Source organism: Haliaeetus leucocephalus, unplaced genomic scaffold, assembly GCF_000737465.1.
Source record: "Haliaeetus leucocephalus isolate CR32 unplaced genomic scaffold, Haliaeetus_leucocephalus-4.0 Scaffold395, whole genome shotgun sequence".
In the NCBI taxonomy this organism is placed as follows: domain Eukaryota; kingdom Metazoa; phylum Chordata; class Aves; order Accipitriformes; family Accipitridae; genus Haliaeetus; species Haliaeetus leucocephalus.
In genome coordinates, this window is record NW_010972831.1 from 1,724,648 (window position 1) to 1,741,948 (window position 17,301).

Genomic DNA, 17,301 nt, shown 5'->3' on the forward strand with positions numbered 1-17,301 from the left:
CAGCGGCACCTCGCAGGTGGGGCTGGCCGGGCGCTCGCCTCGGAGAAACTTCCCGCCGGGCAGCGCTCCGCAGCGCCGTGCTTAAAAAATACTAGCGAGAGGGAGAGATACGCACAGGGAGGGAGGGTGACTGGCCACAGCAAATCGTACATTTAAACAATGACATAGTTTTTCCACTTCGTTTGGCAAATTTTTCCTCCCGCAGCCCATCCCTCCGTCGGTCTCCCTGCATTAGCGAACAGGTTCAGGCGGCGCTGGGAAGGGAGCGGAGCTTCTCGCCTCTCACCACACAAACGGCTGCGGCCGAGGGGGTTTGAACGTCGACTTTCCAGACCGAGCTTATTTTCCGTGAGCTGAGGTGGGCTTTTTCCCCCTCGCTTCTTAAATAACGAGGGTGGTCCCAGCATACTCTATATCGAGACAGCTTTTCATCAGTTGCTCATCAGCATGCTAATTGCTGTATGACTAATTATGCCCTGAATTCCAGTTGATTTTCTTAATGAGACAGCTGGGTTAATTATGTAATCGTATGATTACATTAGCCTAGAGTGCCCTGGCGAAAAGTAACGCAGGCAGGAGCGTGATGTCATTGCACGAGCAGCGCTCACAAGGGGGTGCATTCATTTCTGCCTAATGACAGGGGAGGGCAACGGTACCCACAGTGCTCTTTGTGTAAACACTTAGATTGAATTATTAAGATCTGTGTCTTTTTCCAGCTCCTAGAATGAGGGAGGAATGGGGTTTTTTAAACGACGCTCACTTTGGAGAGTCAGCTGGTCATCAGTAGTCCTGGTTTATCTGCGGGGTTGGGGCTGGGTTTGGGCTGAGCGGCGTGGGGTTGCGGGTGGTGAGGTGCTCCCTCTAGCTAGTCGTGTAATGCCCTGTTTTGGCGAGATCCGTCTTTGTTTTAAAATTGGAAAATAATGTAGTTTACATGCATAAGCAGCAGCAGCAAAAAAAAAAAACAAAAAAAAACTGGTTCTCTTGTGCTGCTATTCAAAAAAGATTTATCGTCAGGGTATGTATATGGTGTGAGAACGGTCTGAGAGGTGTTGCTGTGGCTGCGTTGCACCAGCTTGTTTGATGTGAAGTATTAACTGCTATAAAAATTACGTTACGTTTGCAACATTAATTTTTCTCACGTCTGTGTTCATTCAGACATGTCCATCCACCTCCTTTGTGAGGATAGAAGCTCATCTGCAAGGGGACCGGTGTGGTGTGTCACAGTAATGAGCGCAGGGATGTGCCCAGAGAACCGCTCGTGAAGCGGCGCTGAAAGGCAATTCATTGGGAAGTAAAGGCAGGAACAGGCTTCGCAGACACTGGTTTTAAAATACCGCAGTTACTGTTTCTCCCTGTGGTAGCGTGGAGGAAGCCTTATCAGGGATCGGATCCAGATGTGCTGGGCTGTGTACAAACACATGGTGCGCGGGGCTTCTTTGTGGGTACGGGATGCAACAAGTGGGTTAGGAAGGCAGAACAGAATAGGAAGCAGTAGAAAAAAATATACCAAATCAAGTTTAAAAATGGACGTCTCAATTTACTCTTGGGCAATAATGATCTTGCAAAACGCTTTTTCAAGTTCTGGATGATCAGATTCTTTTTACCAATTTTCTCATTTCTTATTTATCTTGTGCCTGGCAGGAATTCTGAACTTTTGCAAGCTAGGGAAGATTCAAACCAAGAGAATAATTTCTGATGAGTTTTCCACATCTAAGTGTTAAGTGAGATGATTTTTCTTTTTTGCAGACCTCAGAAGGGGCATTTCCTTGTTTGCCTCTCTCCATAAGCTAGTGCCACTTGATTTTTCTGAGATGTGTATGCCTGTTGTTTGTGTAATGAATCGAAAGTTTTGGTCCATTGCTTGTTTAAAAATTCAGTGACCTCCTGTTAAATGACATGAAACATACTTTGTAAGTCTGGTTAATACAAAAAGGTATGCTTTTTCATGCATGCACGTGTTGTGAAAAGGAGAGTATTTTTACTTATTTTTAAATCCACTCCACTCAGGTAAGAAAAAAGTCGTTCTGATTTTAAGGTTTATACTTGTTTCGGATCAATTGGTGTTTATAAATACTTCACAAATCATGGGTTTTCAGGTTTTTTGAGATTAAAGAGCATGTTGGGGCTTGCCACGAGAAATGAAGTATTTGTGTCTCTGCCCAAAATGTCTTGGTCATTTTGTTGTCATGCAATGATTAGTTTTCTTTAATGCAGCTTATAAAAATTAAGTCTAAGAGGTGCTTCAGCCATGGGTTTTTTTCACGTGTCCTTCAGCAGTATTTAGTGGCTGCAGGCCATTAGTCCTTCAAATAGGCTCTAGTAAAGTTTGAAGTTTAATGCACAGAGAGACTGTTTTTACATTTTGTTTGTTCTGCCACTGTTTTGCTACTTGAACATTAACCTTTAATAGAGCTAAATTAAATATACATGTCCTGATGAATAATTATGAGATTGCAAGCATTTTCATTTTGTACATAAAGCTTCTCAGGGACTGCAAATTTGACTAAAGGTTTAGTCATTATTCACTTTATAATGCCCATGTTATTTTTGTCTTTTAATTCTTCGCTGATTTAAATATAAAAAGCCCTGTGTATTTGGAGCAAAATACCTCTTGTGGGTGTCCCGGCTTTTTACAATGGGCATGTTAAAACGAGGGGGGAAAAGTGCACCCACGATTTTGTAGAGTTCAGTTTCTTTCATTGTGGAATTTTAATGCTTATTTTATAGAAATATCATAGCTGAAGCTTAAGATCCCTGCCTGATATGTTTTGTGGTTCCTGTAACAATTTAAGACGCGGATTGAGACAATCCAGCCTTTCTTTAAGTTCAGCAGATGAATGTCCTGGGCTAGCTCTTTTGGAGAAATGCTGAGCTGCAGAAGTGTGACAAAATGGTCATTCCAGATAAAGGTCGGCAGACCTACATGAGAGAAGGGTGATGTTGTGACAGCCCATGCTGTAATTGGACCATACATAAATATTGCAAGGCCTTTAACTCGTGCTACTGCTGTGACTTAAACTTTCTATTTAATTCCTTACCTGTACCCCCTGTCTCTGCCACAATAACATTTTAAGTTTGATTTATTATAAATATTTTAACACAGATAATAATAACGAAAAGTATTTGGCCTAAAAAGCATAAATGAAAAAGCTATGTAGTCATAAACTATGTATGTACAGAGAACAGATGACAAGCAACCTAGATTTTGTATTATGAACAGGGTAATGCCATAAGCTGTTGAAGAACCGAAGTAACAAAATGCAGCAGGCTGCTACTTATAATGTCTCTGAGCTCAACATAACCCAGTACTATTCTTTTATAAACTATGAAACAACGCTGGCATATTGAAAAAACACACAGGCTCATGCTTAATGTGTTAACAGAGGTACAATAGACTTATTATGTGTTTCCAGAGACTGAGGGTGGTCTGAAAAATTAATGACTGTGGTGGTTGAAAATTAAGTGAACTCCCTAATATATACTGTTGTTGATCCACTGAGTTTGGTGTTTAGCATTCCTCAACAGGAGACTAAATCTTTGCAGCCATTTCACAAGAGATGCTGGCGCCCATAACAGAAATGTATTCAATAATCTTTTATAAGTCCATCGGACTCCAGCGTTTTCCTATTCCGACTGGGAAGAAGTCCCAGAATAAATCACATGTGCACACGTCAGGTGTGTGCTAAGGACTCTTTAGCAGAAGGGGACAAACGTCGGAGAATTAACACTGAGAGGACATTCAGAGTAATTTCTAATTTCTATTTGATTAATAGTATAAGAAAAAGAGGGAACAGGAGTCACAAAACCCAAGGTTCATGGAATTAATTACATCCACACAATACTTCTGATTATTATTGATCTGTCAATTAGAAAAAGTATAGCTCAGATCTCTATGATCAAATAATCTTTTTGAGCTCCGCTGTGGAGGAGGGCACAATTTGCTTCAGAAATTTCACTCCTGCAGAAGCAGAGGTGTGTGAGGGACACTAGCTGTCAGTAAGCCCTGCAGTTTCATTGCTTTTTATCCCAAAATTCTCATTTTGCAAACAAAAATTTGAAACCTGAGACTCCCACATGCCTTTGTATCATGACTGTCTGCACCCAGGGATACTGCCCTGTGGATTAACACCAGGATGAATAAGGCATGCCCCAATAAAAAGGGTAACATAGGTACAATGAACTATCTGTATTTTTTTAAGTTTGCAGGATATGAGGTGAGGATCATACAGGAATAATAACTCAAAGTAGGGCCTTACTGGCACATAAAATGGATTTTAATAGAGAAAAAAGGATACTTGTGCTCTGAACTGCTTGAGTCACGGGAGTGTTCCTGTTATCTTACGTTTTATTTTACTGTTTCTTTTTCAGATCCAGTTCCAGCCTTGGATTTAGGACAGCAGCTTCAGCTGAAGGTTCAGCGTATGCACGATATTGAAACAGAGAACCAGAAACTTAGGGAAACTCTAGAGGAATACAATAAAGAATTCGCCGAGGTGAAAAATCAGGGTAGGTTGCAAACGTATTCTTTTATCAGCTTTTAATGCATACTGAAATTTGAAGACAGGGATTAAATTAAGTTTTGTTTCTTACAGGTTGGGTTGACAGTAGCATTGCAATTCAGTAAAGAAAGTATAATAGTCTATTATAGCCAGTTCTGTATTTATACGTATAGATACAACTTTGGATAAACTCTTTGGATTTCTTTGGAAGTTTCATCTTCTGTAACACCAAGTCAGAGATTGGAGCTGTTATTCTGCATATTCGGTTGTAGCCTTCAGCGCTACCTGAAAATTACACCCCTGACTGAAGTTAGATTGTAGACATTTTATGAGAGACAGTACTACTACTGACGTCAAGCTGAATATGGGTGTGGGTGCTTGTAGTACATACACTTTGCACAGACAAACAGAAAAATCCAGTATTTTATACACACATACAAATCTGTACAAAATTGAACTTTTTCTGTACTCTCTTTTTCCTTATCTAAATCTGAAATGTGTTACTGGGGTACATTCGGCATACATACTTTATGTTTACTCTAGAGACTATCCATAGAGCAATGTAAATACTAATACTGTTTAATTATTTAGGTAAGTTTTAATGAGAGCAGAGTACATGAAAATACGTGAAAATCTCAATGAGATTTAAAGCCTGTTGTCTTTAAGACTGTTCAAGTTTTCTTGTGATTCAGAAGAAAGTTTCCTGCACCAGGAAACATAATCTGCTCAGTTGTACACCTACTTGCCTATACATGGGACTTCTCATTTCCATGTTTAATATTCAGTTCTGGGTGGTGGAAAGGTAAATTGTCTACATGTTTGGGAAAATGGAGATTATTTATTTATTTATTTATTTGTGTTATGGAACTGTTGCACCCAAGTGGGTAACATTTGAAAGCTACATTAGCAACTGAGTTGGTTCTGTTACATCTCATTTTCAGCAGAAGGAGCATATATGTAGTTACATATTTTGTTTTAACATAGAGGGTGTGACCTGTGGAGAGGACAGGTATCAGCATGCAAGGATTCAGGCTGGACTGCAAAAGATGTCATGTGGGAGCTGTAATGCTCTAAGCCCAACAGTATTTTTGCTGGAAATGTACAATAATTGCATTTCACTATGCATCCTGTACATCCAGGCATGACATAGGGGTTCATCCCAGAAAGTGGGAAAGATCTTGACTTCCAGAGTTTTTTGCTCCAACCACTCATAAACTGGCATTTTTTATCTTCCCTGGTGTGCATGAACTTCCTTTCTGGTTTGCCACTGCAGTCTTTGCATTGTTTTTCACTCCAGTGCAATAGTTCTACACTCTGTTTCAAACAGGGATTAATAAGATATCCAGGGAAAAGCCTGTTGTTAGCTAAGGGTGCTTTGATCAGTTAATCTCTTTGTTTGGAGGGCTGTGTATGAGCTATACGGTGCCTGTAAGAACTTCCAAAACTAGGATAAATGGCAGTGGCTAACAAGCTTTAGCTGACCTAACGGTAAAGAAAGCACTTAGTTCTTCAAGCAGTGTAGAGGATTAAACTGTGCTTGTCCAACACGTCTATTGTTAGGTGCCTAAAGGTAAAAACAGGTTTTGTTAGAAAAGTCATAATTTTTTCCCATATTCATGCACTTCTTGCATTCATTTTTGTAGTTTTGTTTCCTTTTAAAGTGAAACATTCAAATTTTGTCAAGATGCAACTATATGCATTTCAATGAGATTATTTCACTGTCTGCTTCTCCATATACCTGAATACTTTTGCAGACTTACATCTGAAAATACCTGGAGCAAAGGTGTCTCCTGTACAAAGAGTACATCCTTTGTACATATGAATGAGCATCCTTTTGTCTCTGTGAAGGAGCATCCTTTGCTTATTCAGGAAAAGATCAGGATTTGTATTACTTCCCGGATCTCAGAGAAGAATTTCCCTTTGCTTAAAAAAAAAAAAAAAAAAAAAAAAGTGACATGTCCTTTTCAAGGCCTATTACTCAGTAATGAGCCTCATCTGATTTTTGCATGGCTAGCAAAATCCCACTCCTTCATTCAAAAGTAGCTGGTTTGCTGGCAGTCATTTCTACCACTCTTCCCCCCGCTTTTTTGTGGTCACAGTGGCCCAAGCTGCCTTCGGTGTAATTCCCAGACAGCAGACCTTGTCACCCACTATCTACTGTCTGGCGTTACAGTTCTCTAGTCAAGTCTAAAAGTCTAGACTTTGGAATGATTATGCATGATTTTGTGTGATATTATTGAGATTTTTTTCCCCAAGTCCATAGGCTTTACTTTTCATAGTAGAGTTTGTCTTTCTATGATGTTTCTGCAGAATGAGAAACTTTTTATGTCCAAAGGTGTTTTTTCCTAAAGCATTGTTAATGGCATCTGTTAATAACCTGATGTCTTTAAACCTCCTCATCTCTGTGTAAGTACATTGAAATGTATTGCTAGCTGTGAGTCTTCTGGCAGTCTAACGCTTTTTCCAAATTCCATTATTGTTACAAAGCATACTCTGGTGAATGTCCTGCTTTTCCTCTTACGAGCCCTATAAGGATTCAGTCCTTTCCTGTGGGTGGGATCAAAGGGCTTTCATGTAGGAATGGATCAGGGCATGTAACAAGATGTTGTCCATCAGAGGCTGTGCCATAACTCCGCAGGTTTACGTATCTTCTCTCATCCATTACTGGCCACAGTAAATGCAAAATAGCCTCTTTATCTGAGAGAAGGGTTTCTACAAATTCACCGGAAGGCTACAAGTGTACTCAGAAAGTTATAATAGTTAATGCTTGTGCATAAAACCCAGTGCCGATGACAAGGCAGTTAGAACAACTAGAATATGAAGGGCTCCAGAGTGTCTGTTGAATCTGATCTACTGTTAATACAGCAGTTAAATCTTAACTGCCGTATTTTTCATCAGTTGTGAAGCAGAACATAGCTGTATCCCAGATATGTGTTCAATTAGTGTTAGATTGCATCTGTGCATGAGCCATAGTAAAACTGCCTCTTTTTACATGAGCACAGTTATGTGAATTAACTGTCCTATGTGTAAACGCATACTTAAACCTACACTGGGACTTTATTAATCTCCACTCAGCAGCGAGCTAATTTGAGACTAGTCAATACGGTGATATTATATTTTACAATTGATTTTTTTTTCTTTTTTTTTTTTTTTTTTTAAAGTCATGTTAGAGGAACCTTCTTTGCTGTGCTTTCCAGCAAACTCCATTGATCCTTCTCAACCTAAACACTTAAAGTTCAATTTAACATTTAGGGAGTAAAAGGTCTCCAAAGGGACTCATATCCATTGATTTTGTGTCAGAGTTGAAGAGCTAAAGTTTAAAACACACTGAGCCTACAGGGTAAAGAAAGCCTTGTGTTGTGGAACCACGTGGAGCTGTGTAAACTCATTCTTCCCCTATTGTTTTTCTGTAGAGGTTACAATAAAAGCACTTAAAGAGAAAATCCGAGAATATGAACAGACCCTGAAGAACCAAGCAGAGAATATAGCTCTTGAAAAAGAACAAAAGTTACAAAATGATTTCGCGGAGAAGGAGAGGTGAGTGTGCATATGTGCGTCTGTAGGTATTGTAGGGGAGGAGAGATGTATTCTTCTGTTTAATCTTCCCAGCCAGGACTGTCTCTCAGTGTACTGAGACAGCTCGTATATTGAGCGATTCTGGCGATTTATGTGTTTGACACGGAATCATTTGATACTCAACTTTGCACAGAAAAACAATCGTGAAAGTGTGGAAGTAAAACAAGGACAGATTGTTTCTTCGCGGTAGTGTTGTGTGGGGGCTGTCATGTTCAGAAGGGTGCAAACCTGCTTTTATTCTTCACTAGCTGTATTGTCCTTTGTGACACTAATCTTTCTCCATTAGCCGACAGCGTAATTCAGTCTGCTCTGTCCGCTTTGTGTGTCACAGTACCATTGTACAATCTGTACAACCCTGAGCTGTTTAAGATGAAACACTGTACCCAAGAGCCTGGGCAAAAGATGCATCACCCCTGCTCCTATGGTAAAATCTAAGAGAGGGGATGTGTTCCTGAATTATCCTGAAAAGGTTTGCATATTCCTACATGTCAAAATTAAGAAGTATTTTAATTATTTATTATTGATTTTTTGGAAGCATCTTGGATGCATTTCTAATCTTTTGCAAATGAGCAGGGAGTGTTTGAATCTTTCAGGTTAGTGGGCAAACAAATCAGGCAGGATGAGACCAAGGGTCTTAAGAGGGAGTTCTTTCAGTCTGCATTCCCTACCTTGAGAATTTATTTCTCCCATGGATCAATAACACTGAAGCTGTAATATGTTCAACTTAGTGTGGAAGCCCTTCAGTTTGCATGAGCTTTTTAGTTGGTGGGTTGGTCACTTAAATTCAGGTCTGAGTGGGAAGAATCTACCAGGGAATGCAAAGCTTTTTTTAATTCATCAATATCTGTGGTTACTTTTTGATAAGTAGCATGTAAGCAGTGGCTTTAACAAGTGCAATTTAGATATGCTTAAAAATAAAATAAAATGACAGGGCGTGGAATGCAAATAAAAGTGTGTAGAAGAGAGATTTTGAGTTCTCAAAGTATATAATTTGGTATGAAGGGAACTGACGCATGCTTCTTGCTATAAATAGTTATTAACCTGGTCACCAGTGTTGCAGAATAAATTTGTGCACCCTATGGAGTGCAAGTAGGATGCTGGTAGTTTCATAAGCCATTTCACAATTCTGAAATCTGCAGAATATCTTAAAAACAATGTTGTAAAAAGCAGCGACTCCTAGGAGATGTTGGAGCAACTCCCTTTCAGAGATGAGTTTTATAACTCCTGTAGTCTAGCCTTTAGCAAAGAGTGTAGTGACTGTAGTGCCAGATGATGTTAAAACGTGTATAACTGACACAAATGAGAAAATGTTGCCTGTGGACATAAGAAATGTGAGCATATTAAAGGTTTGCTCATGTTATATAGAAAATATCAATGTGAGATTTGTTTTGAAATATGTGTGGTTTTTTAAAGAGTAGCTAATAATATTGCTGCATTTGGCATCCATTACAGCTATGGTGAAACAGCTGCCGCATCTATTCACTATATCAGTTACGGCAACAAATTTCTTCATTATGACAGTAAAATGGAAATGTATCATTCTTCTTGTACTAACTTTGTACAACAGAGGGTGCTTGGTGACAATTTTCTTAATGTGTGTGACATTTCCAAAACAAATTATGCTCAAGAAAACCTTCCACTAAAGTTGTCATTTATATAGCAGTCAACTCTTGTATAATGTTCACAGCTTATGTTATGAGGTGGCTACACTGTTAAAATTTTAATAAGTGGGACTGCAAAGTATGAACAGTATTGCAATGTGACATGATTTATGGGTCCCATTGAAGCACCTTGTAGTCTGTGTGGTGTTGTCAGTTGTCTGATTACAGTTGAGACATTTAATCACTCCATCTTCCAAATTTGCAAAATACAAATAAGTTGTTTAACATGATTACGAGCTCTGTTCTCACCTCTTCTCTTCCCTTTATAGAAAATTGCAGGAGACACAGATGTCGACAGCCTCAAAGCTGGAAGAAGCCGAACACAAAGTTCAAGCTTTGCAAACAGGTTTGGCATCGCTATTCTGACCTATACCAATGATCAGGCTGGAGGTGAGAGGATAGAAATCATTAATGTATCAGGACTGTGTGTGAACCAGCTCTTGCAAGTGCAGAGAGATCCAACAGAGCCTGAACATGCTTTGTGAATCGGAGCTCCTTCTGGGCTTTGCACCTTAAGTGAACGTTTGTGTTGCAGCCAGTCTATTGGTAAATACAGTGGACAAGGCCAAGCATGAAGCACGTACAGTATTAGAGCATCGCTGCAATTAAAGCAGGCCATGGAACTTTTCATCCATGTTGTGTTTTGCTCTGGTTTCACACATTTCTGAACTATGATAAATACATGTAGTGGTCTGGGTTCAGTATGAACCCAGTTTCTACCAGTGTGTCTTGCCTGTTGCTATGACGTGCTTGCCATTAATTCTTATCTCTGCATACTTACAGACTCCAGGTCTGGACACATTTGGTTTTGTTTACTGTGAGAACACAAGAAATTTTATTCCCTGAATTACTGCAATAAATACTTCAAATGAATAAGCAGTTTAGCCAGCTTAATAAGAAATAAATAATGTCTAGCTTTGTTAAGCAGAAACTGGGAATTTTTGCAATGTAAAAGAAATACCATAAGAAATTGTGAATAATCAAAAGCTGTTTTTTCTAAGTCATAATGGTTTGCCTAGGTAGAAAGATAAAGCAGAGAATTTTTCATCAGGAGGTGTACAGCTTTATTTATGGCTGAATAAAAGAAAAAGGAGTAGTCTTTTTGCTTTTCACTGCTGTTACAGTGCTGTAATGCTTCATGTTTATGCCTTTTAGCCTTGGAAAAAACCAGAACAGAACTATTTGATCTGAAAACAAAATATGATGAAGAAACTACTGCAAAGTAAGATTTCACTGTTTTCTTTCTATGTCTTCCTTCAGGGTATCACTGCTTTTTTTTTTTGTTTGCATCTGTCTTGTTGGAGACAGATGAGATGGAAGAGGTTCAGGAGTCCAAATTTGTTGGAAAACATGGTCATAATTTGGCCTCCTATAGAGAGATACTAGTTTTCATATTTTCTTCCACCCAACAGGGCGCTTTTCCTGGCACATATGCTGCTCCATTCCTGGTTTCATTCTCAGGTGCTGCATCTACTATGTATCTCTTGTATTTTATTTAGAAATAGGGCAATTTCAGAAATAAGATATTTGCCATGATATTCCAATCTTGGTGAAAATAAAATTTATTTTAGTAAAGGATTTCTATTTCACTGTTAGGCACCCTGGTTCTTTCTGCTTTTGGGGTAGCAGTCATCCCTCTGTCAAATTCACCCCAAAGTACAGAGTGTAGCATTTTTGGCAGATTCTTCTTGTTTTAAAGTAGAACATGAAGGTGGTCTCAAGAATATATGTCCTTGTCTTCTTAATGGCTACTGTTTTCAATTATCCCCTGGTTTTGTTAAGAATCAGTGCAGGAAACAACAAAAGAGAGACAGACTTCTGCTGGTTTTCTTTGAACCCTTCATATTTAAGGAAAGTTAGTAATGAGAAGGAATTCTCATGATCAGCAGTATTAAGACCAAAGAGTCATTTCTGTGTCTGGAAATGGGGTGGGAAAGAAGAAGCCATTTCAAACGGGTGTCCCTGGCCTGCTGTAAGGGCAAGGGTTAGAAGACGCACGTCACATCCCTGCGCCCACTACCCGCGTCCCACAGAGCCCCAGCTTCACCTCTGCTTCCAAGTAGGCAGGTGATCGGCTGAACGGAGAGGAGAAGCCTTGCTTCTGCCCTTACCACCCATTCTGGTGCGGGAGGAATGGTAAGGGAAGGCTGTTGCCAGTCTCTGTTTTGGGGCAAGAGGAACTATAGCCTAGGCTTGATGGGAGGAATGACATAGTCTTGGTTTTGTCTGTAGGTAAGTGCTTTCTCATATGGCTCATGGCAGTCTAGATAATACGCGTTTTTCAAAACCAGTCAAATTGGCAAGTAGTTTTAATTTCTTGGCATGTGGTTCTGTAAGCGTTGAGGATCCAGTTCCCCACTGAGTGCATGGGGAATTTGGAGCTTACAAAATTCAGTCCATAGTAGTTAAGAATCAGTGCTTGGAGTTGAAGCACCTTTTTACATCATTCAAGATAATCTTTTAGGTAAATTTTGGGTTTGCTCTCTAAGTCCAGTTTCCTTTGAGTTCTGTATAAGGTGATAAAAAGTATTTTTTTTCCCTCATTGATTTCATCTGTCTCTAAGAGACGCATGCTAATGATGTTTCTGATGGAGCCTTAAATTACTGCAGATTGCTTTTTTTTTTTCCTTTTTTTTTTTGTCCTTTCTGCACGTAACTGATGCTGGCAGCTCTGCTGCTGTTATTTTGTCTTGCAGTTGCTTCTGTGGGAACAGTCAGAGATCAGGGCTCAGTGGTTGTAGGCACTGAACCTAATAACCCCTCACCCTTTTTAATATTTTTGTTTGCAGAATGTGTGCTTCATTTTTTAATACTATTTCCCTAAGTACGGTAATTTATCTTACACTGAGCAAAAGATGTACTCTAAAATGTTTGCTTGTGTTTCTAATGTGTTTCATTCTTTCAGAGAGATTCATGCGGAAATATTTTCATATGATCTTGAATATGATTCTTACCTAATATATATAGAATTACATAAAATTAGTAGCATCTGCAGTAACAAGTTTATTGTGTTCTGCAGCAGAACGATTATGAAGGCTGGGACTAGAATATAGTGATCATGGAGCTGAATTCTGAAGCAGGCATTAAGCATGTACTTTATCTCCCAAACTAATGTACTGTGAAAACAAACTTGTAGGACCTAATAACAGCAGAAATATTTTATCATTGTTTTGGATATTTATGGCAGGAATAGTTCTTGCATAACAACAGCCATCTGTGGCGTTTGTAGCCCAAATTTTGCAATATGGAAATCCAGAAAAACATGAAAAGGGAACTGAATGTAGACAGTGAAATTGAGTCATCTATTTTAATTGTAAAAGCTGGGAGAAATGTTGAAAAAACACCAATAAAAACGGTGAAAGACAGTTTGATTCTTTTCTAAAAAGAAACCCTCTTTTGATCTAAGTCTGAAAAGCTACTTGTATTGCCAATTTTAATTTTATGTTTTAAAAACATGTGATTTTTATCTTAGGCCAGAATTGTTAGTTTTACTGACGTTTATTTGATGCAGATGAATTGGAGTGCCTTCAGGAAAAAAAAGATAATTGTCAATTTTTTAAAGCTAACAGTGCTTTTAAGATTTTCAGTTTTGGAATAAAGCTGTCTTTCAACTGTTTGTAACTTTGAAAATCTTTCAAACAACAGAAAAAAGAAGCAAAAGAAATATACAGTAAGAAGTCTTCAGTATCAGCATTAAGGAGTCTAGATTTTGTCCAAGTGACTGGTTGTTGAGATCTTAAAGTTGGAAATCATTATGCCTACTTGTTTGTTTATCTTTTTAAAATGTCCCCGATCAAAATACTACATGCAAAGTGAGGTACGGAGATACCGTCCAAACTTGATGCTAGCAAGGCATCTTCAAATGAGATCGACTGCTGAAATTAAAATCTTCACTCAAATTAGCTTCTGTCATCCCAGTCTATAAAAATCCCCGGTTCCCTTTGCCAGCGAGCAGGTAACGTGTAAAGCGGGAGCAGAGGTGCTGCCCATGCCCCTTCCCCTGGCCCCTGCATCCTGCAGATAGCCCGCATGCAGGGCACTGAAGGTGTTAATGACAAAAAGAAGTTTATTATGTGCAGTCATTGCAGTCTGTCAGCTGGAATATCAGAAGCTGAATTTGACAAGATGGCAGCGGCAAAGTTTTCCATGTGTAGGCTTGAAGTAAAATGTAATTAGCCTTTATGTGCAGAACAAGGATCCATTGATGAATACAGCTGGTCTTTGTTTTCTTCTGTCATTGAGTGTGGGAGGTAAAAGTGTTCTTCTTCATGTTTATTAATACAAGATTCCTTAGACAAATGGCAAGCACAGTTTAATATTTGTTGGAACACAGAGGGGCTTGCCAAAACAGTTGTTGTGTAAGAGGATTTCAAGGTTTTCAGATTATAATCATCTCTGGGTTAAATAAATGAATGATTACTCTGCCTTTTTCAATTAAAGAGGCACATCCTCTCTCGAGGCCTGATACTGATTTTGTTTGCTGTCCCACACGTTTCTATCAGCAAACCTGGATTTAACCAACACTAATGAGTTTGATCTAGAGATTCTATCAGAGCGGGAACTGAAAAGCAAATTCAGACTTGAGTTTCAGGAAAATTAAAGAATGTTGGGGTTTTTCTTTTTTTCCTAGTGCAACAGACTTTTTTTTTTTTTTCTTTCTCTGTAGAAAAAGAAACGTTCTTGTATGCATTTCCATAGTTTTCCAGGGACAAACTGTTCTTGCTAACATTGCTCTTTCACTTCTGGTTTGCTGCAGACTCCGAGCAAGTGTTTGGGATTCCCAGCTGAGTGGTTAATGCTTCCAGCTAGAATGGTTGAATTCCAGTTTTAGATCAATTCCAGAGCCACCTCTTTGCTCCGACCTCTCCTCTCCCCCAACCTAAATGAATTCTAATTGGAAAAGGATCTTCAGTTGTAGCACATACAGTAGGCTTGTTACATTACTGTTAACATGTGGGTTGAGGCTCCCTGCCTTTGATGAAAGAAAATATCGAATTTCACTGAAATGCTACATTTTCACCAGTAAATGTTAAGTAGTCTTGTGAGGGTTTTAGGTACTGTCCTCCCTTCTGCAATAAAATGCCTTCATAAACAACACAAAACAAAAAATGTTTGGGTTAAGGTTGTTGGTCAAAGCAGCTCTGCTACCAATTTTGTTACCTATGCGATTTTCTGAAAAACGCAGACTTTTGGTTCTTCTGAAAATAGGGTTGGCATAGAAAATGCAATGGAGAAGGAGGTTTTCATATTTACTAAAGCAGTCATCCTAAACCAACTACTTTCAATAACTTGTAGAAAAATATTTTGCCTTCCAGTGTATGAAGCAGATAATTGTTGTCTTTTCATAGATCAGACTGATTTTTTTTTTTTTTTTTTTTTTTTTTTTTTTTTTTGCAACACAGCTAAGGATGGCACAGGAGGGCATATTGGTGTAGCGTCATTAAGACTGTACACTGGTGCAATATTGCAAATTACCCCACTGTATAGATCCAGCTGACTTATTTTAATCCTGGACTGCATTTTAATGAAAACTAAATCTGGAAATGAAAAGAGTGCGGTTGATGAAAGTGCGGTCTGCAAGCTAGCAGTCCCTGCTTTACGATAAAGGACAGTTTTTCATTGTTTTAGGGCCTGAATCAGCAAACTTGACGCACAGGATTTCAATATCAGTATTTAATACTCCTTTTCTTGCAGGGGTCATAGACCTCAGTCGGCGAGGCCGGGGGTGCCGGGGTGGGCACTGTGCGTGTATCTCTTACAAAGGCCGTCTCTGCCCTAAAGAGCTTACAGCATGATATCATGACAACGTAAAAGAAGTTAACAAAACAAATAGGTAGAGAAGCTCAGGAGTGGGAGGACAAAGTAAGGCCTGTTTTCATCCGTGTATCCTGCTTGAAAATAAATCCTCAAGTAATCTGCAGAGAGTCAGAGGTGGGTGACAGATGGGGAGTGCTGGGGCAGAGGCAGGCGGTGGTGTCAGGCAGGAGGGCGAGGGACGGCGGGGAGGTAAGCAGCTCCTCGCGTTACCTGCACGCGGCCGCACGGCACTCGAGTCTCCGGCTGCGGGGAAGGGAAGAGGTTTCGTGGATTATATGCCAAAATACAGCAACAGAAGGGGATGCCTGTGTTTTTTGGCTGTTTGGGGTGAAGCATGCTCTTCCTACTCATTATCGAACAGACCTGTTCATCAGATAGCAGTGCAGAATAAAGTTGTAAAGATGTGGCTTTCTGCATGGAAGGAGAGTGGGAGTGGGCTTGAAGACAGAGGACCAGTAGTTTTAGAGAATTAATGAAGAATTATTTCTGCCTGAAGTTACATGATGGAATTGGAGTTCAAGTATTCATGTGAAATCTTCTGTTACATTGGGGTGAATCTCAGTTAACTTGGACTTCAGGGGAATAATTCCCAATATATAGTGAGAATTGAATTTGGCCTATGAATTATTTACTTTAATTTTTTTTAACAAATCTTTCTTGTTTAAGTGCTGGCTGGTACCAATATATCACTTCTCAAATGTTTGTACTCTTCCATTTTGACGGTGCTCAGGGTCAAACTGAATAAAAAATAAAGTCGTGCTCCCTCCAGCATCACATAATTACTGTGATAGATGGTCTCAAATGCTGCTTCCCCCCATTGAGCATGAAATACTGTAGTTAGGGTGCTTGCGTTGTACATGACATGAAATAGCTTCTATTTGCTGTGCCTTTAAGGTCTTAAAGTTTCCTATTTCCTGTTCTTTTGATGAGTCATTAACTTCTAATGCTCGTCTCTGGAATTATTGCTGTATTTAAAGTGATTTCCCTAAAAACAGGACATGGAGAACTTCATAGGCCATGTCTCTTACAGTTTTTTCTCTTTTAAATTTCCTAGTCATACAGCCGTCAGTGAAACCGCAGGAGTAGTGGTAATGGGGGGATCAGAAACCAGGGAAGATGTTACAGAGAACTAATTTTTTTTTTTTTTTAAGGAAAAAAAGGGGAGAAAAATTGAATGTCTTAAATGTTACAGACAGCTCTGTCTGCATTTTATAATTTGAGATATTTGTTAAAAGTTTTAACTGTGCCTTATGTAAAACTCAACAGGCTGAAAGTCGCTGTGTAACATTAATATTTTGCTTAAAAACCTAGAAATGAAGATGAATGAAAATACTTTGGAGATCAGCTTCTTTATTTTGATCTAAAGCTCTTGTGTGAAATAAGGCTTGAAAGCCCATGTGCAAACCAGCGGTTTTTTGTCAAGTTTCTGGTTCAGCCTACAGTCAAACCAGAAAAGTTGCAAGATAGTATGCTACGGGGAGTGAATTACAGTGTTGCTGTAAACACTTGCCTTTGTGAAATACTGAGTGCTTGCTTTGAAATGTTGTCATTAATCTTTACTTTTGGGTAGGGAAACTGAGGCATGGGGAGTAAGCATAATGCTCAAAGCCAATGAGTCTGGTCTTGGCTGGAGTCTAGAAATATGCAGACATGAGAATTATAAACGACAAACTGGCAAAAAGTTATTTTGGGTTTGGTTTGGGGTTTTTTTTTTTTCAATTTCTAAGGGTGCATTTCTGAGAACT

At 39.2% G+C, this 17,301-nt stretch overlaps 1 protein-coding gene across 1 annotated transcript in view; it reads left to right on the top strand.

The window, feature by feature from the left end:
- Positions 1-17,301, top strand: part of CUX1 (cut-like homeobox 1) — a 204,359-nt gene that overhangs the window by 92,103 nt on the left and 94,955 nt on the right. Inside the window, exons 5-8 of the mRNA XM_010573901.1 lie at positions 4,372-4,509; positions 7,916-8,039; positions 10,009-10,085; positions 10,895-10,961. Coding sequence (XP_010572203.1) covers positions 4,372-4,509; positions 7,916-8,039; positions 10,009-10,085; positions 10,895-10,961 — 406 coding nt within the window. The remainder of the gene's footprint in view (positions 1-4,371; positions 4,510-7,915; positions 8,040-10,008; positions 10,086-10,894; positions 10,962-17,301) is intronic.